Genomic DNA, 25,023 nt, shown 5'->3' with positions numbered 1-25,023 from the left:
CGCCTTTTTTTTATTTCTTTTTTTTTATTAAGTTTTTTTGCATTTATTTCTTTTCCTTGGTTAGTAAAAACGGTACTGTTTATTTAATTTATTATTTACTTTCAATTGATTAATTAATAGAATACTCGTGTTGGTGCAGACGGTGTGCCACCCGTCTGAATGTGGTGCGGTGTGACTGGCTTCCAAGAATTACAGTCTCTGCTATGTGCTACTCTATGATTTCTTTTATTAATATTGATAAGGTACATTTCCATTTTTAAGGCATTTTTATTTATCATCAAATCATCATCAAACCCTAATACGCACCTGATGGTCTATAGGCAACATCGAAGCTATGGGCTGGCTTGGCGGGCGGCTGCCGGGGTCGCAACCCTCAGGGGGGTGCACTTTGTAGACCCAAATCCTTCTTAAATAAGTCTCGGAGGGAGAAAAATTCAAATCTTGTCAGGAGCACATCCTGAGAGCCTTACCATGTTTGCCTACTTTACAAGGCATCGGGTTCTAAACGTCCTGGACATCCGCTGCTGACTGTTCGTCGGTAACTCAATTCAGAACTACAGGACGCGAACCCGACTTGCGCGGGATCTGGCAACTGACCAAAATCAAAAACTTTTAAATAATTTCTTCAGCACATGCATAGGCAACCTCGGTGACTCGCAGACGTGAGGTTCGGGGGGGGTTCGATTCTCAGTGAAAATACAAAAATTAAATGTGATTTTTCTCAAGCCTGGATGTTCCGTGTTGTAATTTACCACTATAATTGGGCCACACATAATTCTTTACATTTGCAGGAATACATTTAGGTCTGAAATGGTTAAAATAAATAATATATTATGGTTCATATTATGTAATTTTTATTCTCATTAATTAATTATATTAACTTTTTTGCTTGGATAATTTTTCATTCGGATGCACAGTATTTAAATGCCTGGAAAGATCGCTTTTACGGAAAAATCCATTTGGGCAGTAAGTACACATGTAGGGAGTTTCATCAGAGTGAAACTTTCGGTAGTGAAAGTCTAACATGTTCTGCTTAGGAAAAGCTCTCGGACAATCTTCCGCCGGGCATGGAAATTTGCGCTCGTTATCGTGGCGAGTAGTCACATGGAAGGACAGGTTCTGGCTCGTGCGGAAGGCCTGAGGACATCGAGGGCACTGAAAGCGCAGCAGCGAAGAGTGGCTCATCATGTGCTGCTCGAGGTCAGAGCACGGCTTTCCGCACACCGAACATACTCCGGCTTCCGCACGGTGCATCTTCTTGCTGTGCTTATCCAAGTTGGCTTTGACAAAGAACTTCTTGCCGCACGTCTCGCACACAAACCCCTTCTCGCCGTGAGTTAGCGCATGGTTGCGCAGTGCTAGCCGTGACTTGAGGCTGCGGCCGCACGTGGCGCACGCGTGGGGTCGCGCGTCTGAGTGCACGGCAGCGTGCTGGCGCAGGGCGCCGGGCTGCGCGAATGTAGCGCCGCAGCGCTCGCACGCGAAAGGCCGCTCGCCTGAGTGCGCACGCGCATGGCGCCGCAGCGACGAGTGCGACGAAAACAGGCGCGGGCACGCGGCACAGCGGAATGGCGTCTCGCCTGTGTGGCGCCGCGTGTGCAGGATGAGTGTGCCAGACTGCGAGAAGCGCGAGGGGCAGTGTGCACACGCAAAGGGCCGCTCTCCCGAGTGCACGCGCATGTGGACCACGCGGTCGCTCTTCCTCTTGAAACTCTTCCCGCAGTGGGAGCATGGAAAGTGAGGGGGGAGAAGAGTCTCGGGATGAAATAGTTTGATATGTTTTTTCAACCCCCCTTTTGTAGAAGCGACGTGAGAGCAAGTTGTGCAATCCAAATTTACTAATTTAGATTTCCTCTCTTTTTTCTTTCGACCCCTTTTGAAAACACTATTACCGGACTTAGAGCGCGTTGGTCTTCGTAGCTCTTCAGGATCTGGAGAATATTCTCTGTCGCTGGAGTCGTTATTTATAAAAGTGGGCTCATATTCTTCCTTGATTTCTAATTTGATATCTTCTAACTCTGAAATTTGGTGATAATTTCCCTCATTTCCCACCTTTAAATGTTTCTCTAGATAACTGAAAGAGCTTTTGCACATTTTAATAAACTTCCAAACAGATGGCAACTTTAAGACGCAGGATTGACAAATACGTTTGGGAAAATCATCTGCTTCAGTTACGTCTGCACCGATGCAATCGGAAAGCATTTTGCTGAATTTTAAATTCTCTCCGTCCACCTCGTCAAATAATGAGACAAAATTGATAGTATCTCGCAAACAGGCTCTACAAGCTGTATTGAAATTCATGTTGAAGATTACACAGGGAAGAGAGAATCAACTTCAAATTGATTTTCGTTCACATTGATCTGTAAATTCTCGATTAGCGAATCAGATGTAATATTTTGTTCAGTGTACACTAAATCCATATTCATTACTTATCCACATCACACTTTAATACCCATCTCGCGGTATTTCTTCTGTATTTGACATTTGGGTGACTGTGTTTGACGTTTGACATTCGAACGGCGTTTCCAACTTCCATTGAGCTAAAATCGGTAGATTGTAGATTCAGAAAAATATATCAGTAGGTACCTAGTAAATAAATCGTTATCAGCTAGATTTTTCAGTTTCATGGGGGGGGAGGAGCTACGATTTTGCCACGCTATTCTTAAAACTGTTATCGCTGGATTTTTTTTACGAAACAGTTTCGCAATTTTCGCATATAAATTATTATAAAAAATAGTCCATACAAGAATTCTTCAAATCGGTAGAATTACCATCGAATTCGGTCGATTGCTCTCAAAATCGGTAGAGTTGTCAACACTACATTCAGGGTTGCCAGACTGGATCAAGCGAAAAAAGGTAGATTCAGAAAAAGAAATCGGTAGATTTCTGCAGATTTGTGGGGGGGGGAGGGGGGAAGGAGAAAAATAAATTTGACAGTTGTTCAAAATTAAAGCGCCATTTTGCCTAAGGCCTATGCTTTAAAAAGTCGAAAACGCTTGATAAATGAACAATTGAAAACCAAAAGGACTTCACTATGTAAATTACCAAAATATATCGACTCCGGATTTTCTTTTATTACTTTGAGGTTACGTTGATATTTCTATTTCAACAATACTCTATTTTGTGTAACCATACAAACTTTTCAAGGGTTAAAGGCATACATATTAATGAAATCACACTAAGTCACCTAAGAATGCATTTTTTTTTACGAACAAAGATACATCGGTTGAATGTTTTTCCATAAAATATATTCAATGATATATGATAATACCCGTTCTGTGGAAATTCAAGTATTGTTTTTTGTAAGCCTGGTCGGTATAAATATTTTTTCTTTTTTGCAGGTAGAAGCGTCTTGCAGCATAGAGGCCCTGACATTGATGGGTATTCTTTAACTATCTATATCCTGGTCATTTTTTCAATCATCAGTCAATCTTTGTTGTCAAACAAAATTGCCAAACAAAGAAATAATTCGTATTTTAAAGTTCTTTAAATGTAAAAACTGTAAACTGCTGAAGTACTGAAAACATTGCATAAAAGAATGACTCAGCTAAATTTAAATAGATAATTAACTGAAGAAAAACCATTTCTATCATTTTTATATAAAAGGTGATCCCCTTTATTTTTTCTTCATAAGATATATATTATGTTAGAATTAAGATATAAGCGAGAGTGACAATCGTGCATTCGTTAAGGACCTAAGTTCCATAAGGATTTTTTTTTTCATGTTGTAATTAGTTCTAAGACATTTCCCATGTTCTAGCTTAGTAAACATATGTACATAAAACATTCAAGATTTTTCAATTATCTTCCAAATTACACGTTTTCAGGATAGATTTAAGTTTTCGTTATTTTCTTTTGGGCTTTAAATTAATTTAGTTTTGATTAGAATTACAATATCATGACGGGTAATTAAAATAGGAAAAACACATGGCGAAGTAACTTCTATACCATATATCCGGATATGGCAAGTTTCCGTTCGGCGGATGTTTCCGCAAGTTAGCGGAGAGACAGACAGCTTCCGTCTATTTGTAGTCGAATGAATTTAACGCACGCCTATTGGTCTATTTGTAGTCCAGTGAATTCATTAGTTTGGAAATTACTAATTCATTCGATAGTCGGCGTGAGACTTGCCCATTGGTCTATTTGTAGTCGAATGAATTTAACGCACGCCCATTGGTCTATTTGTAGTCGAGTGAATTCATTCTTCTTCCTCGTATTTTCATGGCCTTTTCACATCTCAACATGGGTGTTCTGGCCAGTGTCGAGTATTTTTGTTTTTTTATATATATACCCATGTGTTAGTAATATAATATGTACAAGTTAGTATGTTAGTATTTAATATAATATATACATATAATAATAAAACATATTTACAGCTTTACACCATTTACAACTTGATATTTACATAGGATTTTAAATACACGTTTATTGGGTGGGGACAGGAGAGTTAGAATAGGGAATGGGATATTAATATCAGAGAGGTCGGATAGGAAATCAGGATAACAATCATTTATGGGGCATCCAAAAAAAATTTGATTTAAATCTTCCTCATCTAGCTGACATTCGCAAATGGCAGAGTCCCGGACATGGATTCTGAACAGGTGAGAACCATTGCAGCAGTGCCCAATGCGCATTCGGCATATGGAGGATGTCTCAAACTTGTTCAGAATCACTTTAGAAAACCAAGGCTTTTCTGTTACATTTAGTTTCAGTTGGAAAAAATGTTATCCCTTGGCTTGGGAGGAGGCTGCCCAATATTCTGAGTGAATTTATTCGACTATATTACTGCATTCGGGATTTCAGTCGACTACATTTACCCATCGAATGTAGTCGACTACTTTCATCCGACTACTTTCATCGGTACTCTGCACGGTTCTATATTTTTATGTTATGTTTGTTCATATGTTCATTCTATGCACAGACGGCACAGACTACAAAATCTGTGGTTCAAATTGGCTGTCAAGTTCCTTCAGAGATAATGTACTTGTACTATATAATCTGTGAGATAATGTAGAACTACAACCGCAATATAACAAGTTATAATAGTTCCTTGTTCCTTGTCAGATCAGCACATCAACACTCAACACCCCTTGCCCTTGGCCGCTTGGCCCCAGATCTCCGATGACGCCCCTGTAACGGTGGTGTCAGTGGTGTTGCGGTGTTTGTAAAGTGTGTGAAAATAAGTTAGAATATACACGGGAGTATAATTTGTGATACACGGACTTTCCCCCTTTCATCTGGATGCATTTTGGATTTAATGCTCAAACGCCCCAAACTGTCATCAGTATTATCTTTTGTATTGAATCGTTTCGTACATTTTGAAAATGCAATTGAAAAAAGAAAACCTCGGAAATGTCTGTCGAGTGTGTTTGATAGATAAAGATAATTTGATTTCAATCCTTAAAATCCCTTCTATCATAAGTATTGATGAGCAAATCGAGCGGTTTTCTGGATTAAAAATATTAAGAATAGATGGACTGCCTTCTTCTATTTGCGACTGCTGTGCTCAAGAATTAGCTACGTGTTACAGATTTCTTGAAAAATGTCACACATCAGAGATTAAACTACAGAAAATACTGAATAATGATTCTCTTGATGTTGTCACTGAGGAAGATGATATTGATAAAACCATTTTTAAAAACATTGAAAATGAACCACCCATAGATATATCCGCTGGCGATACTTCAGCGGATGAGCAAACACTCGTTGTACTAAATAAGTGCACAAAGACTTCTCAAGTTTGTGGAAATCAAAAGTCTGCGCTGCAACAAGTAGCGGGAAGCGTGAAACAACACACATGCGAAGTGTGCGGGAAAAGTTTTTCCACTTCTTCTAACCTCCGCGTCCACCAGCGCGCACACACTGGGCAGCTGCCATATGCGTGCTCGCAGTGCGACCGTCGCTTCGCCCAACAGGGATCTTTGGCTGCACACGCACGCCGCCACTCGGGAGAACGCCCATTCCGCTGTGCCCTTTGTCCATCTAGCTTCACAGAACGCACACACTTGCGACGCCACGCTAGCGTTCACAGTCAAGAAAGACCTTTTGTGTGCGCCGCTTGCGGGAAAGCCGTAAAATCATCCTTCGCTCTAAAACAACATGCCAAACTACACGCTGAAAGTAAAGATCACGTGTGTGAGACATGTGGAACTGCATTTGCTGTGAAGGGAAACCTCGTGGCGCACATTCGAGCTCGCCACTCGGAGCGTGCAGGACGGTGCGGCGTGTGCGCTCGGCTCGTGGCAGACCTGAGCGAGCACATGCCGCAACACACGGGCGAGAAGCCGCACGCGTGCGCAGACTGCGGGCGTCGCTTCTCGCGTCGGCGTGGTCTCCTGGTCCACGCCAGACGCCACACAGGGAGCGATAAGTTCCCCTGTCCCGTAGGAGGGTGCCGACGCGCCTTCCATGCCAAATGGGTGTTGGATTGTCACATTTTAAAACACACTGGAATTACTCCTTTTCTGTGCAAATACTGCTCCAAAGGATTTTTTCGTGTTTGTCATATGACAAAGCACATTAAACTCAACCATCCTTATGAAAATGGTAAAAATTATAGTACCTAACTACTTACATTTACTTAAATAGAAAATATGCAGTCAATAAATTTTATGTGATATTAAATAATTCTGAATGAGTTGGCACCCCTTAAAACACTTATAAAAAGGTTATATTTTGGTGACACAGCCCATAATATTATTAAAAAAATGGATATGGAAAGGATTTGTATTTTAAAGTGCAATGTTTTAAAAAATAAAATATTATAAATAAATTGTGTTTATAGTCGTGTTTTTGAGATATAATACTCTACAACTAGACCAATAAGATATTTGAATCAAGATTTTGAGTTAACTTATTTTGTAAATTATTATTGCATTGACAAAAGTAGGAAATGAGATAATTTTTCTTTAAGATATGGTGCAAAATAATAATCTAGCATTAATTTTGAACAATTTAATTTTTTATTTTTGGCCAAAATAACCTATGAAAACAAAGAAAATAACATAGAAACCATCTCAACAAATTTTAATAGTTTATCAATGTAACAGAAAAAAAATAATAAGGACTTTCAAAGTCTCTTGCCAAATTACAAAGGTTTATAGGTGCAAATTCATCAATTGGAATAATTTCAATCATCGTTTTCTTCATAAGTCGATGGATTTTCTCTTTGAGCGTTATTAACGACTTTTAGATTATTATTATTAGGAATCAAATTTTTCTTGCATAGACTTAAAAGATATTTCTTTTTTTTGTTCAGTTATTCCTGCTCGATGTAAGCATTCTGAAAAATTATTGAATTTAAATTAACCGGTTGGTCCCTCGTGCGATGTCACTATGAATTTCTTTGTAGGAAGGATCATCAAAATTGGTTGTGATAAAAAAACTATGTTCAGATTCTTTTTTGAAATGCATAATTTTGATTGCTTCCCATTTCACTTTGTTTCCATCGGTTGGAGTAATATATTTTTTTCCTAGTGAAACAGAGAGCTGTTTTATATCTAACATGTCATTTGTTGCCATTTCTTTAACTTTATACGGGTTTCCATTTTTTTTGGCCGTGGCTATAATGGGTACCCATTGAGCTGGTATAAAAACTGGCACCCTTTTGGACATTCTCTTTTTTTCTTTTTAATGAGTGAGTGCGTTGCATCTCCTTTATTTTGAGTGTGACCCGTGATCAAATATTGTTGTGTTATGGAGTTAATATTTTATGTTGCTAATATGTACAAATACAAAGTAACTACGTATTTATTTTTATTTTGGCCAGCACAGTTATCTGACCAAAAAACCACAACATTCGTGTGGTGACATTCATTTTTCAGGTAATGATGTATCAGTTGTATGTATCAGTGTATGAGTTGTCTGTAGACAACTACCAATTTCATTTGATCCTCTTTTAGCAGTCATCTCGTTTCAGACATAACAAAATACTTTTTTATGTACAATGTAAAAAATTGTAAAATTAAAGGGTGCGAGTTTTCGGGTGTAAAAGAAGTCTAAAACTTCACAAAGCGATGAAAAAACTGCCTGTAAATTGAAGCATGCGACTATTATATCTGAATTGGGGGTAACAGTATTTGCTCCGTAATTTTTTTTCTCGTCTCGTGCTCTTTCTCTGTTTCATTAAATTGATCATTAAATGAAACTAATTGTTTCGATTTTTGCGTCTCATTAAAATATGAATATGATGTGCACGTTGCACATTGGTCTTTTTTAGGTTGGAAACGTCCAATGTTGAATTCAGTATAAAAGATTGTAGAATACTGCAACAACTAAACAAATGATAGATTATTTTGTTGACACTTTTCTTTGTATGGTCTATATAGTGTTGTCAAATTCAAAGACCCATTAATGAACTCTCTGGTAGTTTGGGCTCTCAGAAAGTGGGATTCCACCCTTGGGATGCTATTGATGTGATCCCTAACATATTGTTTTAATTCAGCATTAATTTTTTTTATGATTGTCATGTCTTCTAGCCAATTCAACAATATATTTACTTTTAAATTAACTCATCTTGAAAAATAAACGAATACTTAAAGTGTATAAAAGTGCTTAAAACGAAATCTCTGTAAACAATATAGCGAGCGCTTCGAAATAAACAATGACTCAAAATTTAATGTGGTAACTAAACTCAAAATTAAGTCATTAATTTGTCTATTCGTAAACTATGATAATTCAAAATGTAATATTCTAAAATTTAAAAAAATCTTGTTTTCTGATTCAAGACTATAGCAACTCAAAATATCATAGTATTGAATTGTCACACAATATGATTTAAGGAAATTCAAGACTATATTTTGTGTTATTAAATTGAGAACAGTTCATTTAGACTTGTGATAGTTTTTGACCAGATAGTTTATCATATTATCAATACTTCTACATTATTAACTTAAAATCTCACTTTTTTGACTCGTCATAGTCTAAAACTAGGGGTGCAATATATGTGTTTTCATCGATCTTCCAGGGTTGCATTTGAATGAAATGCATATTCCAAAAAAATTTGAGTTTTTTTGTAAATTAAAAAAGTTTACAAATATCGATTATTTTCAATGGATACTGAATTAATAAATTTCCTAACAATTTCTTAATTTCTACATTTTTTATTTTATTTTATTTATTGGGGATATCAACAGTAATACATGTAACAAAAATACAACAAATAAAATACACAGAGAATAAAACCAATGACAGATATCCACAGAAATACATTAAATACACGGATAATACATACTAGTGTGTTTGTGTGAGTGTAAGTGAGTGAGAGGGTGGGTGTTATATTGGAATGAGGGTGGACGTGTGTAAATATTGCACAAGTGTCAAGTGTCGAAAATACAAATATATTTAAAATATTAAGAATTAGAGATAAAATATAATAAAATAAGATAAGATAAAATAAGACTTTATTATTGAAACTTAAATATAAGACAAAAAAGTATGTTTTAAGACGCGCATTTTAAATGTTATTTTTTTACAATCAAATGGATCAATAAGGGGAAAGTTCAAATTATATTCACTAAAAAAACGTATAAGTGGAGAGTTCTGGGCATAGTTCGTACGAACTGCTGGCAGATGAAATAGAGAGCTCGACGTGTGACGGGTGCGGTAGCCGGGGACATTTAATGATAACTCCGACAAAAGAGCCGGACTATCAAGGCGTCCACTAAGTATGTCATGAAGCACCCCCATGTCCAACAGTAGACGGCGATCTTCTAAAGTAAGCAAGTGGTGTTGTTTGCAGGAAGACATATAATTAAGATCAGTATACCTGCATCTCCAGTTAAGATGTCTAAGAAATGTCCATTGAATTTTCTCGAACTTTTCTTTATGTGTGACGTATTGTGGAGACCAAACAGAAGAGGCATACTCGAGCAAACTGCGAACATGAGCAAAGTAGACCATTTTAATACACGCGATATCTTTAAATACCTGACATGTACGAAGTACAAAACCAAGGTTTCTATGTGCACAGGTCAGTATGTCATCGAAGTGATTCTCAAATGTAAGTTTGCTATCAAGAATAACACCCAGATCGCGTACGGTATCAACTCTCTGAACAGGTTGGTTTTCTAATATATAATGATATGGGATGGGATGTCGACCTCGCAAAAAAGAAATAAGCAAACACTTGGATACATTGACGTTAATACGATTTTTCAAATAGTATTCTGTCAAACGGTTTAGATCATCTTGAAGTTTAAGACAGTCAAGGGGATTCTTAACTTTGAAGTATATTTTTTTATCATCTGCGTACATCAAAAACCTTGCGTTCATAAATACAACATAAATATCATAGAGATACGCGTTGTAAAACAATGGTCCCAAATGAGATCCCTGGGGTACTCCGGAGGAAATATCAGCAAACTCAGATCGAAAACCACCAAGAACAACAGCTTGGCTTCTATTGCTGAGATAAGATAAGATCCATCTGTGAACGTCTCCTTTTACACCTAAGTTTAAAAGTTTTCTCATAAGAATGATGTGATCCACTCGGTCGAAAGCTTTTTCGAAGTCTGTATAGATTACATCAACCTGCTCGAGTTTGTCCATGCAATGAAAAACATAATCTATAAATTCTATCAAATTGGAGATAGTAGATTTACCTTTCAGAAACCCATGTTGTTGGGGAGGTATTCCTTTTACTATGATTGGATAAATCCGAGAATAGACTATTTTTTCGCACACTTTGCTAAAAGTATTAAGTATGGAAATACCTCTATAAATAGAAATTTTATTTTTCGAACTTTTTTGTGTATTGGTAAGATATGAGCTTCTTTCCATTTCAGGGGAAAATATCCTTGCTTAAGAGATAAATTAATTATTATATTGAGAGGGATACATAATGATTTTGCACATTTTACAATAAAGTATGGAGGTACTCCGTCACTTCCAGCACCTCCATTTACGTCGAGTGTAGACAAGAGCTTGTCTACCTCCCTTTCAGTAGTTTCAATTTTATGTATTAAACTACCGTCATCACACATGTTAACATATTTTTAATGGATTTTTAGTAATGTTTAAAAAAAATTAACCGACATTCGACACATTTTTTGCAAAAATAATTCTTTATTTGAAAAATTATTATTTCATGTTTTGGAATTCAACCACAAACAAGTACCAACCTATATAATTAAATCCAATATTTGAATATTAAAAATGTTTAGTTTTGGAATTCAATCATAAACAAGTACTTAAGTAAATAGGTGCGAAGGTTTTCACGATCACTGTTATCAATATGTTTCTTTTTTGGGTGGTTTCACTCGGTTTACCCTGAAGATGGCTCCTGCAATGGTAGACGAAACTTCGGAACAAATCCAACACACACGGTATCACCCAAAAAAGAAACATATTGAAGTACTTAGGTATATGAATGAAAAGCATTTTTCCTTTTTTTTTTTTTAATAAAAAAGAGAAATACTAGAGTTCTTATTATTTACTCAAATATTTAAATTGTCAGACCATTTCCTAAAAGTCGTAAATAACTTGTGCTGGAAAAATGTGAATCAAGTTGTGGTGAGTTATAACATAATTTTAGAAGGCTCAAGGTAAAACGCAGTCTGACTTTTTTTCATTTTCACGTAATATATCGTAAAATCTGGCTGGCGGTAAAAGAATTAGCGTTGAGCATGAGTTGAGTGTCATAATTTTAGAGGCTCAGATATATCGTGGTCACACTGTTTTTCATTAGCACGTGTTCCCGTATTTTCTCCCTGGATTATGGCACTTGAGCAGTGATTTTTGCACAATTTTGATTTGAGCACAACGAGGCCTCTTAGCCAATCACATAAGGAGATAGAACGAAAAACTTACTTATTTTACGAATACATGAATTGCTCAAAAAAAAGGAATAATAAATAACGTGTGTCCTTATTTACGAAATAACGTTTGCTGAACCAGCTTATAGCAGGCAAGCCAACGTTCGGGAATATAAATAACTTTTAGTTTTGGAATCCAATCATAAGCAAGTACCAAGGTACCTTATTATCAATGAAAAGTCTTTTTCCTTTTATCTGAATAGTTTTTGCGCGTTATCACGACACAATCCGGCATTATTCTTTTCATTTACTTTGGTTTCAAATTTAATGATAAGCTTGAGTCAAAACACGGCTGGCTGTTTAAGAATGACTACATTTGCGTTGGGCATGAGTTGAGTGTCATAATTTTAGAAGGCTCAGGGTAAAACGTGGTCTGAGTTTTCTTCATTAACACGTATTCCCGTATTATCTCCATGGATTATGGCACTAGAGTAGTGATTTTTGCACGTTGATTTGAGCACGAGGCCTCTTAGCCAATCACATGAGGAGATAGAACGAAAAACTAACCCTTATTACGAATATATAAATAGCTCAAAAAAAATAATAATAAATAACGCGTGTCCTTATTTACGAAATAACGTTTGCTGAACCAGCTTATAACAGGGAAGCCAAAGTTCAGGAATAAAAATAATTTTTAGTTTTGAAATTCAACCATAAACAAGTGCCTAATTAAACTCAATATTTGAATATTAATAGCTTTTAGTTTTGGAATTCAATCATAAACAAGTGCCTGAGTACCTTATTTTCAATGAAAAGTCTTTTTCCTTTAGTTCGAATAGTTTTTGCACACTTTCACGACACAATCAAGCATTTTTCTTTTCATTTTAAGACAAATATAAAATTTAATTTTAACTTCAATATACAAACAAGAAACACAAGAGCGTCAAATAATTTAACTTGCGAACAACCTAGAACTAACAGAAAAAAACAGTTTTGTATATACAGCAATAAAGTTCTATAATTCACTTTCTAATGACCTAAAAAATATACAAAACATAATACGTACTTAAAAAACACCCGAACAAAACGGTTCTTACAGCCCGTGTTAGTGATATGTATATATGGCGGCCTCCGTGGTGTAGTGGTCAAGACGCTTGATTCACGCACGGAAGGTTCCGGGTTCGATTCCCGGTGAGAACACAAAAATTAAAATGTGATCTTTCTCAAGCCTGGGTGCTCTGTGATGTAATTAGGCCTCCTGGCCTGTTGTGGTGCAAAAAAAAAAATGTTAATGTAATGTTAAATTATCGGCTTTTTACTAAAACTATTCCTAGTTGTGGTGCTAAAAAAAATCGGCCTGGTAGAAAAGTCCTGGGATTAAAAATAACAGTTTAAATAAAAAAAAATAAAAAAAGGAATTCTCTCTATATTTTTATGTATATGGCAATGTGTTGATCATCAATATATGACTTTCGGATTCTAAAATACCATTCTTGACATAACAAGATTCCAGCAAGTTTTGTCAAAACTTATCTCTTCAAATTTGACATAACAATATTCCAGCAACTTTTGATAAAAACTTATTGCGTCAAACTTTCCTTTTCAACCTTCCATCAATCTTAAATCAAGTTTGTACCAAGTTTCACTGCTGTCTGGGATGTAAAATGAATTTTCTTTATCATCAACTATGCCGCTTTAAAGATAAAAAAATTCACGGGCTTCTTCAGTATAAAATCGACAAGACATATCAAAATTAACTTAAGAATCAACATTTAAAATACATTTGCTAGATCAACCGTTCTGTTTTTAAGGGAAAAAAAATTAAAAGGTTTTTAACTTCTGAACTAGGTTTGGTAAATTACAATATATTTCGGTGCAACCGTGCCAATAATGCCAGAGGAGGAGGAGTCATGATTTGTGTAAAAAATAAAGTTCAACTATTTTATTCTAAAAAACATTCAACATTTCATCCGAACAACTATATTTATGCGTGCGGATGGGTACAAAAAAATATATATTTGGAGTTGTATACTTTCCACCATTGTCTTCCGTTGAAACATTTAAATCCCATAGTGCGCTGCTCGAAGAGATTTTGACTGAAAATTTTGACACCGTAATTATTTGTGGAGATTATAATTTACCCAAAACTGTTTTTGCTAATGATGACATGGAGTTATGTCTATACGCCTTTTATCAGTGCAAGCGGCTACAATTGTCGACCTTTATGCATACATGAATATGTTTCAACACAATCATGTTACAAGTTATAATAACGCTTGTTTAGATTTAGTTTTCATTGGTTTGCATGATGTAGCTGTGTCTAGATCTACTGAACCTTTAGTCCCAGTTGACAACTATCACCCACCGTTACTCCTGGATATTTCCTTACCATCTGCACCTAACATCTTTGTTACTAATGAAACTAAATACTTCAAATTCACTGAAGGTGATTATGCTGGTATGAGTAATTCTCTCGCCCTTATTGACTGGGTATCTATACTTAATAACAAAACTCTCGATGCAGCAATAAATACCTTCAACAAACCACTTAGTCAAAGCTTTAAATCATTTTATTTCAACAGGTATATTCTTTCCCCCAAAATACCCTAAATGGTTTAGTCCTAAATTAAAATCTTTAATCTTTGAGAAAAAAAAGCTCACAAATTGTTTAAGCAAACTGGTGCTGAACAATACCTTCTCTCCTTTTCCCATTTTCACTATCTGGCTAAAATCGAATCACAGACATGTTATGAATCTTACATTAACACTGCAGACGGCCTCCGTGGTGTACTGGTCAAGATGCGTGACTTACACACGGAAGGTTCCGGGTTCGATTCCCGGTGAGAACACAAAATAAATAATTGTGATTTTTCTCAAGCTTGGGTGTTCTGCGATGTAATCCACTACTGTAATTGGGCCTCCTGGCCTGTTGTGGTGCAAAAAAAAATATTAATGCTCTAATTTTTCTCTTTTTCTCAGAAACTAACACTAACCTTAGTAAAAATCCCTAGAAATTCTGGCAATTTGTTTCTCAGAAACGGAAAGAAAATGGACTTCCTTCCAGCATGGTCTTTGGAAATCAGTCTGTTAACAATGAACAAGACATACTAAATCTTCTTGCCTCCCACTTTTCATCCGTATACTCTTCTAATTGTCCACTGAATTATGTCAAAACATTTGACTACCATAATACAGTTGACCTTAGTTGCTGCCATATATCGACCAACGATGTATTTATTGCTCTCCAATCTCTCAAAGGTAAAACCAATACTGGTCCTGATTGTATTCTCGAAATATTAATTAAGAATTGCAGACTTGTTATCTCACTACCCCTATCTATCATTTTCAATCTATCACTTCAATCTGTAGAGTTTCCAGTAGCTTGGAAATCATCGTTTATTACACGTATCTACAAATCTGGAAACAAATCGGACGTCACTGTAGACCAATCTCAATCCTATCTCACATACCTAAACTATTCAAAGCTATTATTAACGCATAAAATTACTCCTACTTTCAAAAAATACCTCGGTTGATCAGCAACATGGTTTTCGGTCTGGTAAATCAACCACGACCAATCTCTTGTCTTTTACCGACACTATTTTTAGGGGTCTGGAGAAAAATAAACAATTTGATGTTATTCATACCGATTTTTCTAAAGCTTTTGACAAGGTCGATCACCAAATACTGTTGACCAAACTGTCTTCGTTTGGAATTCATAATCCATTGTTATCTTTCTTTAAGTCTACTATAAACCATCGAGTCTTTCTACTTTTTTAATAATAATTTTCTATGTATAAATGTGTCCATAAAAATGTCAATTGGGCGTATATATAAATAAATAAATAAAGGTTTTTAAAAAATTACAAATTTAAAGAATGATTCAGTTTTTCTTGCCCAAGAAATTTTTCATCATCATCATTCCCTTTTCGCACCTAATGGTGCATAGGGCACTGCATTGGTACACCAATCACTGCGTATCTTGATCATTTTTGTTACATGAAGGTAAGATGATCAGTCTTACGCTTCAGGTACCAGTCCAGGGACTAAGAAATATTCAAGTGTAAAAACAACTTTTTAAATAAATATTTCATGCCTTGTTTTTTTTTTGCACTACACAACAGGCCTGGTGGCCCAATTGCAGTGGTGAATTACATCACAGAACACCCAGGCTTGAGAAAAATCATATTTTCATTTTTGTGTTCTCACCGGGAATCGAACCCGGAACCTTCCGTGCGTGAGTCAAGCGTCCTGACCACTACACCACGGAGGCCGCCTACTTACTTTAAAGGTACTTATAAAATCGACATGTCTAAGGTTAGTCTTAGCGACGTAAAATTGAGGATCGAAATTTTAAATGCAATTTCAGGATAAACCGGTCTATTTTTAAGCCATATTTTTTCTCAAGCTTCTTCGGTATGAAATCGAATTTTAAACGATAAGTCGTAGCAGCGAGATATTTAAAATCAACATGTAAATTGCAATATGTAGATAACCCATTATATTTTGGATTCTTCGGTATAAAATCGAAATCTTCAACGGTACTTGCCGTAACAAATTGAAATTTAGAATCAACATTCAAAATGGCTTTTTTTTCACAAATATTTACGCAATAGTCTTAAAGTTTAAGTCCTCGGGCTTTTTGGTGAAAAAGAACTTTTCAATAGTAAGTTTTTTGCATTTGTGGAATTTACAATTTTTCAAGATCAAACATGCTACTATCTAACTGAATTTTTCTCAGCCTTCTTTGGTATAAAATAAAACACACTAACGGTAAATTGTTGTGTCAACGAGTTTAATTTCTAAATTGACCACTATTTTATGATTTTTTTTATAAAAAAGACTGTATTAAAAAATGGAAATCAAGTTGTGGTAGAGGGGGGTGTGAACCTCGGACTTTTGATCTGTGAGTCCACGACACGAGACCACAACCTAAATCAATATGATATTATATAGCATACAAAATTTAAATAACACGACAATATTTTTTTTAGAACTGATAAAAATTTATTTTAACTCAATTCCGAGCAAAGCCAGGCAAAAATTATAGTAGTATATTATAATATATATATATAATATTTATTGAACAAGGAAAATGACACAGGATAAAACAGGAATCAATCTCTTATCAACTTAACTATTGGAATATCATCAGACGATGATGAATCTTTATTAGCATATGTGAGGAATGCCTCCTAAACCCAATTCAAATCAGTATGTCTGACAGTCCGGTTTCCGGGTGATGGTTAAAGTATGTAAAGAAGAATACCAGTTTTAAGAACTTTTCTTTATTTACCCAGCCCATTTATATTGTTGGGACTCGACTGAACCGAAGGATGAAAATTATCTCTCTAGAGCTGCTGTTGCTGCATATTATTTCCCCGCTCCGGGTGAATTCTCATTCTGAACCACGACACGCAACAAACAGATCTTTATGATCCCCGGGGAATCTCAGTAAAGTTAAACACAGAAGAATGCGAAATGTCTTGTAAAAACAAAGACACCTACTAAATTATTCATACCACTAATAGCGCTTTCACACTTATAGATTACGCAGACAGGGTATAGTCTAAGCTTATAACCGAGTTGCACAGTTTAAACCCGCGCTATGGCAGCCCTGCAAGACATCGGACCCTCCCCTATATTACGATGTATTATATCCTTCCAACCCTGAGGCAATTTAATTTAAAGACAATTTGAGTCTCTCACGAGTATAAAAATTTCACATTCTGTCATGTTATATTCTTAATTATTATATAATTATGTTCCACATTGTAACATGTATAATTATGTATTGATCCAGCACTCATATAGAATTATGTAAAATCTCTAGTGGAATGTGGATACCAAGTATGGAATCCCTTCTGTAGCAAAGTAGGTAGAAGATACTTGAATAAACAAACATATGAGATCCTGAATGTAAACACTAATGCTGTTTTTTTTATACATATGCGGTATCAAACAAATTCCACGATATTTCATTTACCTTTGCTCTAGAGGAGTATCTTCAGACTGACAAGTGTACAGATATAGGATCTGAACTTATCCAAAACTGAAAAAAATGGGTACAATAGGTGTAAACAATTTATAAGTACATACATAATTTTTCATGCAGTCAAATTAAGAATATAAAAACCATTTGGGAAGTAATGCGTATTACATTGTATCAAAAACATATTATAATATACATATATAGAATTGATAATATGCGTAATATTAGTTTGTAAAATTTATTACTAATTTTACAGGTGAATAACGATACAATTATAATGGTAAAACCCAGATGAGCAGATCATGATAAAACTGCATTACTCAATCAACAACCACACTTTATTAAGTGCGAGAGAAACGTACACATAAAATTACATTAATTTACCTGATAAAGATTGTTTTCAACTTAAACTGTCATGTAGCTACATAGTTTGTAATAAACAAAAAAAATCAAAAGAAATCGCAATATCATTCTAAATGGGACAAAATTTATCGTTTTTCTAAGTGGAATTGGCACAACACAATTAAAAGAACAATATCACCGAGTTTCTTACGTTAACTATCTTTTATTGGCTAAACTTTCATCAGGATGAAGAGTGTTAATGTGTCGAGAAAGATCACTAGTTCGAAAGAAACCCTTAGAACAATAACGACATATGTGCGGAGTTTCCGCAGAATGCACTTTTAGGATGTGGAAGTCTAGCATGTTTTGTTTAGGGAAAGCTTTTCCGCAGTCTTGGACCGAACACTTATACTTCTGAGCGTTGGTGTGCATGGCCAAGTGAAAAGTCAGGCTGTTCTTCTGGCGGAAGGAGCGCGCGCAGACGGGACAGCAGTAAGGGGCCAAAGCCGAGTGCTGGCGCATGTGCTCCTCCAGGTCGGACGTTTCCTTGCGGCACACGGCGCAGCGGCCCGCACGCTCTGAGTGCATTTTCCTCGTGTGGCTCGCCAGGTTGCTCTTCATGGAGAACTTCTTGCCGCAGCACTCGCACACGAACGCCTTGTCGGCGTGCGTCAGCATATGCTGGCGCAGCGCGTAAGGCGATTTGGCGCGGCGACCGCACTGGCCGCAGCGGTGGGGGCGCTCCCCCGAGTGCACCAGAGCGTGGTGCTTGAGGGACGAGGCGTGAGCGAAGGTGGCGCCGCAGCGCTCGCACGCGAAGGGCCGCTCGCGCGTGTGCACCACGCGGTGGCGCCATAGCGACGAACGCGACGAGAAGCGGCGCGCGCACGCCCCGCACGCGAAGGGTTTCTCGCCCGTGTGGCAGCGGCGGTGCTCGATGAGCGTGCCCGACTGCGCGAACCGCCGTGGGCACTGCGGGCATGCGAAGGGCCGCTCCCCCGAGTGTGTGCGATGGTGCACCACCAGATCACACTTCCTCTTGAAGACCTTGGCGCAAGCGCGACACGGATACTCCGCGCAGTTCTCTCTCTCTACCGAGGGATGGTTTCTAGCGATGTGTTTCTTTAGACGAGCTGACGTTTGAGATATGTGTTGACACGTTCCGCATGCGAACTGTGAACGATCGCTGGCGGTTTTTTTTCTTTTACCATTCTTTCCACTTCTAGAAATAAAATTAGTTTTCTTTTTTGATTTGATATACAAACTGATGTCGGGATCTGGGTCTTCCCCCGCATCGCTCGATCTATCTGATTTTCCGGACTGTAAATTAACCTCTTCTTTTATTTCCACTTTAAAATCGTCGATTATGCTAGTCGTTGATGTGTCCAGAGCATTTATTGCCTTGCGTAAAGACTCGTCGGACGTTCGACACATTTTTACAAACCTCCAAACCTTAGGAAGTTCGACAGAGCAAGATTGACAAATGATTTTAGGAAAATCGTCAAATTCAGACACTAAAACTCCTGTAGAATAGGTCAACATCTCGCAGAATTTAATACTCTGCTGATCTTCAAAAATCGAAGTCCTATCTTCAGTATTACCCAGGCATGCCCTACAAACAGAGTTCATGCTAATATTTTTCAATAGTCACTATTTTCGCATTTAGATGTTTAAACAAATCCTTCGTCTGATCTCTGATCGTCCGCTTTGTTTATGTTACGACTTTCGACTTACAACTTGGATTTGACGTTATTTTTATTTGACAGTTCATATTACATATTTATATACTTAGTCTATGACATTGATAGTAATACTTTGTGGTAGTACTGAAGATAAAAAAATTCCCATTATTTTACGGTAATTTTCATAAATGACGGTAATCTACTGAGGAATACGGGGACCATTTATTTATATTTTTTCCTTAGTTTATTTATCTGAACGCACGGTTTTAGCTTTATTCGAACAAATGCCTATGTAAGTTGTAGTGTAAACTGGAAGGTGGAAAAAAAAAATAACTGCTGTTTTAAAACGATTACCCTTCCGAAACATTTAAAACACTTTCACAAAAATAAATTAAATCGTTTAAAAAAAAACTGAATCTGAAGTAAATACAAAAGTACATTTCGCTTAGCGCGAACAATTCAACGCCACGCCGCACTCCGTACCGCGCTTCGCCCTAACTTCAAATCTTTATCCATAATACCTACCTATTCGTATTGTTATCTCCCAAGGAAGAAGTACATACACATATACGCATGAAATCTCCCCGGCTCATCTTCACTCCGCCCCTCACCTGCGTAGTCTCATGACTTTGTGTATCCATTTTCTGTTTATTGAAATATTAAAAATTTTAAACAGCAGGAAGAAGTCGATACCATAATACAAATAACACCAAAAACAAACACGGAAAAGCATATTAAACTGAAACAGTGTCGTAACCAGTTGTAATATTTAAGACATTTTAAAAGAAAGGGAAAACTTTACCATTTTAAATAAACTGTGAGTTTTTTCACCATTTAAAAACAACTGCATTTCAAAGAAACTGTTTAAAAATATTACTAGAGTTATATTTTTTACGTTTTTTTTACATTGTTTCAATAAAATTTGTGTATTGTGCTCTTGTCCGATCACAACTGTGTCCGATCACTATGTATCGCCCTGTGTACAACTGCAACTCTTTTAACTTGGAAAGAGTTCAGCGGTACGCTACATACAGTTCAAAAAGGGTAAACCTGTAGATGAAATTTGCTACCAAACTTTGATGTCTCGAGTTGAGGTTAACATTGCTCTCCACCAGAAGGACAATTGATGACCTCACTCTAATGCACAAAGTGATGTGCACCCTAATAGATTGCCCAAAATTACTGCCCCTGATAAACTTTCGTGTACCCACAAGGACCACCAGACTCTGACACATGTTCCAGTGTGAGTACAATATGTCAAACTTTACCCACCATTCTCCCCTCTCCTAGTGAGCATCCACAGAACAGCTAGGTAATAATTATCCTGAGCGTTGGACTTGCTCCACACCACTCCTGCTGCTATCAAATTACCTATCCTATCCATCGAATGACCATCTCCTCAATTCTCCCCTATTTAATGTGTTTCTCCATTCATCTTCACTTTATTTCCTTTTAAGAATGTGGGATCGTCTTTGACTAATGGTTGAAAAAATGCGCTAGAAATTTGGAATCAGAGGCAGAGCGGGTTTGAACCTCGGACCTCTGATCTGAGAGTCTGCAACACTACAATCCTACTCTAACTATAATTGTGAAAAAATACAAATGATTGTTAATCCCACACTACTAGACTGTCTGATCTTTTCTATAATCCTAACATTAAAACTAATCATTGTAAACCTTCTACCATCCCCCCATACATGAGAAACATTTAACAAGAATTTTAATAGTCTAGATATATTTACCTCTCCATATAAGAAGTAAAGAAGAGAACTGACAAACCTGATTCAGAATAACAGAGAATAGACGTTTTTTTTTGCTCATTCATCCTCCGACACTTCTCATCACTTTCCTTCACACTATCTCCTTTTTTGTTCCAATTTATTTTATTTTAATTTGTATCAAGAACTTTGTTTCAATTACTTATTATTTTATTTTCTATATTGTTAACCATCGCTTTATATCATTAAAATTAGGTGAAATTACATTGTAATTGGATGGCAAGTTCTATTTATTTGATTTTTAAAAATAATCCCTAAGTATAAACATTTAACTTGTACATCTGTTTGTATTTGAAATAAATAAAATTAGCGAAGAATTATTAAACTTGAGTTTTATTCGCAGCTTTGAATGACAATACAATCAATGAATAAATTATTGCATACCTCATTTTATTTGTTAAAATTTAGCAGTACAATGTACAAAATACATCTTTATTGTGCATATTATTTTGTACTAAACATAGTATTATTAAATCCCATTGGGCCAATTCTGAAGTCGCATTTCTTTATTTGATTTAGTTTTGAGTGAAATATAGAGGAAGGCCAGCTATAATTAATGATCCACATTTGTCTGTACACTCGATCCATCATCTGGAGTCCTCTTTCTGCGCCTAAAAATGCATCGATATATCGATAGTAGCGCCTCTTGGTCAATTTTTTTTTGCATGAAGGTAAAATGATCAGTCTTACGCTTCGGAAACATACATATTGAACACCAAAATAGTAAAAGCAAATTGTGTAATGAGTACGTCATCATAAAATTATTATTTATCAACTGGTTTATTTATACGGGTAGTTAAATATCTACACAATACATATTTACACAGAAACCATAAATATAATGCCGACATATATTTGATTTTATGAAATAATATTTGCAGATTTGCGATTTTAGGCTTAAACCGAAGATATATTTACAAGTACAGCGAAAGCAAAATTTCGGATGACATTCTCTGTCGAGAGCCAACAATCAACAAGGTGCCACACGCATCAGCCGATAAAATTATTCACGGCAATAGACTTCACTCCAAAACATGATGTTCTGATTTTTAAGGAACAAAGGAAAAGTTGGGATGATGAATTTTGGAGTGTCTTTTTAAATCTCCGATTCTCAGAAATCCCTTTGCGCAAATTTTGCATATAAAGGGGGTCTCGCTGGTATGATATTTTAATCGGTGAAAATCCAGAAGATACTTTAGGGAGAAGGATTTAAGGCAATTTTCATGCTCACAGCGGAACTTATCGGCATTGGTGTGCTTGTGCATGTGCACAGAGAGACTGCGGCGCAGCGTGAAGCGCTTAGCGCACAAAGGGCACGCGTACAGCGCCTCCCCGGTGTGACGGCGCCGGTGCTCCTCGAGGTCGGCGCAATGGCGGCCGCAGTCCTCGCACGTGCCAGACGCGCGGCCGTGCTGGCGCCGCGCGTGCGAGGCGAGGTTGCCCACGGTGGAGAAGGCCGCACCGCACTGCTCGCACATCACGGGCTTGGCCACGCGGTGCAGACTCAGGTGCTTGTTGAGCGTGTTGCGCGACTTCACGGCCTTGCCGCACTCCTCGCAGCGATAGCGCTTCTCCTCGCTGTGCACGAGGCGGTGCTGGCGCAGCATGGAGCGGTCCTTGAAGGCCTTGCTGCAGCGCGCGTCGGGGCAGCGGAAGGGCCGCTCGCCTGTGTGCGTGCGGCGGTGGCGGATCAGCGAGCCCAGCTGTGTGAATCGGCGCCCGCAGAACGAGCACGCGTGCGGCGCCTCGCCCGTGTGTGTGCGCACGTGCATGGTGAGGTCCCGCTGCGTGAAGAAGCGGCTCTTGCAGTGCTCGCACGGGAAGGGGCGCGGCCGCTGCTCGTCGGGGGCGCGCGCGGAGTGGCGCCGCCCCGTGTGCACCTTGAGGGTTCCCATCTGGGAGAAGCGCGCCCCGCAGTGCACGCACTGGTAGGGCCGCTCCCCGGTGTGCGAGCGCAGGTGGATGACCATGGCGGATCGACTGGCTACGATGAGTCCGCACGTGGCGCACTGCAGCTCCGTGTTTTCCTTTTTAATTTTTACCTTTTTATGTTTCTTTACTTTCATTTTTTTCTTTAGTGATTTTAATTTTGGTAATTTTAGCTTGGGTAATTTCATGACTGATTTTTCTAATTCTTCTATCGCATCCTGCTCGATACCGTAGTCTCTGTCCCCGCAACTTCGATCCGAAAGGTTCCCAGAAAGATCTGGCTCGATCTTAACCTCCACATCCGACTTGGATTCGCGCAAAAGCCTGTCGGAGTTTTGACATTTGAGGACGAAACAGTAAGCGGTGGACAGTTCTGTTCGACAATCGTTACATATATCCGAAGGATACCCATCTAGCTCGGTAATGTCAATATTGGCACAGTACTTTATTTGATCGGCATATTTGCTGGAAGCATCGTCATACTCGTAGAGCGAGATCATAATTTCTCCCGGTTTCAAACACACGCGGCAAATATTCTCTTTCATTTTCCTGTTTAATGCATAACGCTGAAGATAACAATTCAATTACAACTATCGAAAATACTGGTTGATTAAAGTACTGACTCGACTGACACTTCAGTGTGTTCCTACAATATATTTTATATTTTTATATTTTTATATTTTATATTTTAAATAAATATTTTGTCTCGAATTCCGACTTGACCACATTCTGACATTTGACATGCGGGAGCACTGCTGCAGGAGATCCTAGATCAGTTTACTTTAGGTGTATATTCGATAATATCAATATTAATGTTCAATATTATATACTTAATATAATATTGCAATTGATTTATTCATGCTCTCCTCGATTCTTTCCTTTGACATTTGGCACAAAGTTCTTGATTTTGATGAGCTTATTCTTATTTTGACATTTTGAATTGCATAGATTACCGGAGACCAGGGTTGCCAGACTGGATCAAGCGAGAAGAGGTAGATTCAGAAAAATAAATCGGTAGATTTCGGTAGTTTTGAGGGATGAGGAGGGGGAGGGGGAAAAATAAATATGACAGATGTTCAAAATTAAAGCGCCGTTTCGCCTAAGGCCGTTGCTTTAAAAATTTGAAAACGCTTAATAAATGAACAATTGAAAACCCTAAGAATTAATTATGTAAATTACCAAAATATATCGACTCCAAATTTTCTTTTATTACTTTGAGGTTATGTTGATATTTCCATTTCAACAATACTGTATTTTGTGTAACCATACAAACTTTTCAAGGGTTAAAGGCATACATATTCATGAAATCACACTAAGTCACCTATGAAGGTAATTTTCTATGCACAATGATACATTAGTTGAATGATTTTCCATAAAATATATTTAATGATATATGATAATACCCGTTCTGTGGAAATTCAAGTATTGTGTATTGTAAGCCTGGTCGGTATAAATAGTTTTTTTTTGCAGGTAGAATAAGCGTCTTGCAGCATAGAGGCCCTGACATTGATGAGTATTCTTTATTTATATATGTCCTGGTCATTTTT

The 25,023-nt window shown here is 37.3% G+C and overlaps 3 protein-coding genes and 1 long non-coding RNA gene across 4 annotated transcripts; 2 read left to right on the top strand and 2 right to left on the bottom strand.

Moving 5' to 3' along the window:
• Positions 1-834: 834 nt before the first annotated feature.
• Positions 835-2,531, bottom strand: LOC148271601 (uncharacterized). Its single transcript, XM_088241189.1, has one exon. It carries the CDS (start codon positions 2,299-2,301, stop codon positions 877-879), a length of 1,425 nt encoding a protein of 474 aa, XP_088097315.1. The 5' UTR covers positions 2,302-2,531; the 3' UTR covers positions 835-876.
• A 357-nt stretch (positions 2,532-2,888) lies between these two features.
• LOC148271600 (uncharacterized) lies at positions 2,889-3,784 on the top strand. Its single transcript, XR_015825061.1, has 2 exons — positions 2,889-3,085; positions 3,342-3,784. It is a non-coding gene; the product is annotated as an uncharacterized LOC148271600 (long non-coding RNA).
• Positions 3,785-5,324: 1,540 nt separating this feature from the next.
• Positions 5,325-19,848, top strand: LOC148271599 (uncharacterized). The gene has a single exon (XM_088241188.1). The coding sequence runs from the start codon at positions 5,325-5,327 to the stop codon at positions 6,564-6,566; it is 1,242 nt and encodes a 413-aa protein (XP_088097314.1). The 3' UTR covers positions 6,567-19,848.
• On the bottom strand, positions 17,970-25,023 carry LOC148271598 (uncharacterized). Its single transcript, XM_088241184.1, has 2 exons — positions 22,606-25,023; positions 17,970-19,722 (listed from the first exon to the last, which is right to left on the bottom strand). The coding sequence occupies exons 1-2, from the start codon at positions 24,019-24,021 to the stop codon at positions 18,304-18,306; spliced, it is 2,835 nt and encodes a 944-aa protein (XP_088097310.1). The 5' UTR covers positions 24,022-25,023; the 3' UTR covers positions 17,970-18,303.

This window comes from Micrasema longulum, unplaced genomic scaffold (assembly GCF_059751315.1).
Source record: "Micrasema longulum isolate JH-2025_06_02 unplaced genomic scaffold, ASM5975131v1 h1tg002775l, whole genome shotgun sequence".
NCBI lineage: Eukaryota > Metazoa > Arthropoda > Insecta > Trichoptera > Brachycentridae > Micrasema > Micrasema longulum.
The sequence above is the reverse complement of the archived record's forward strand: the minus strand, read 5'-3'. Positions and strand labels throughout refer to the sequence as shown.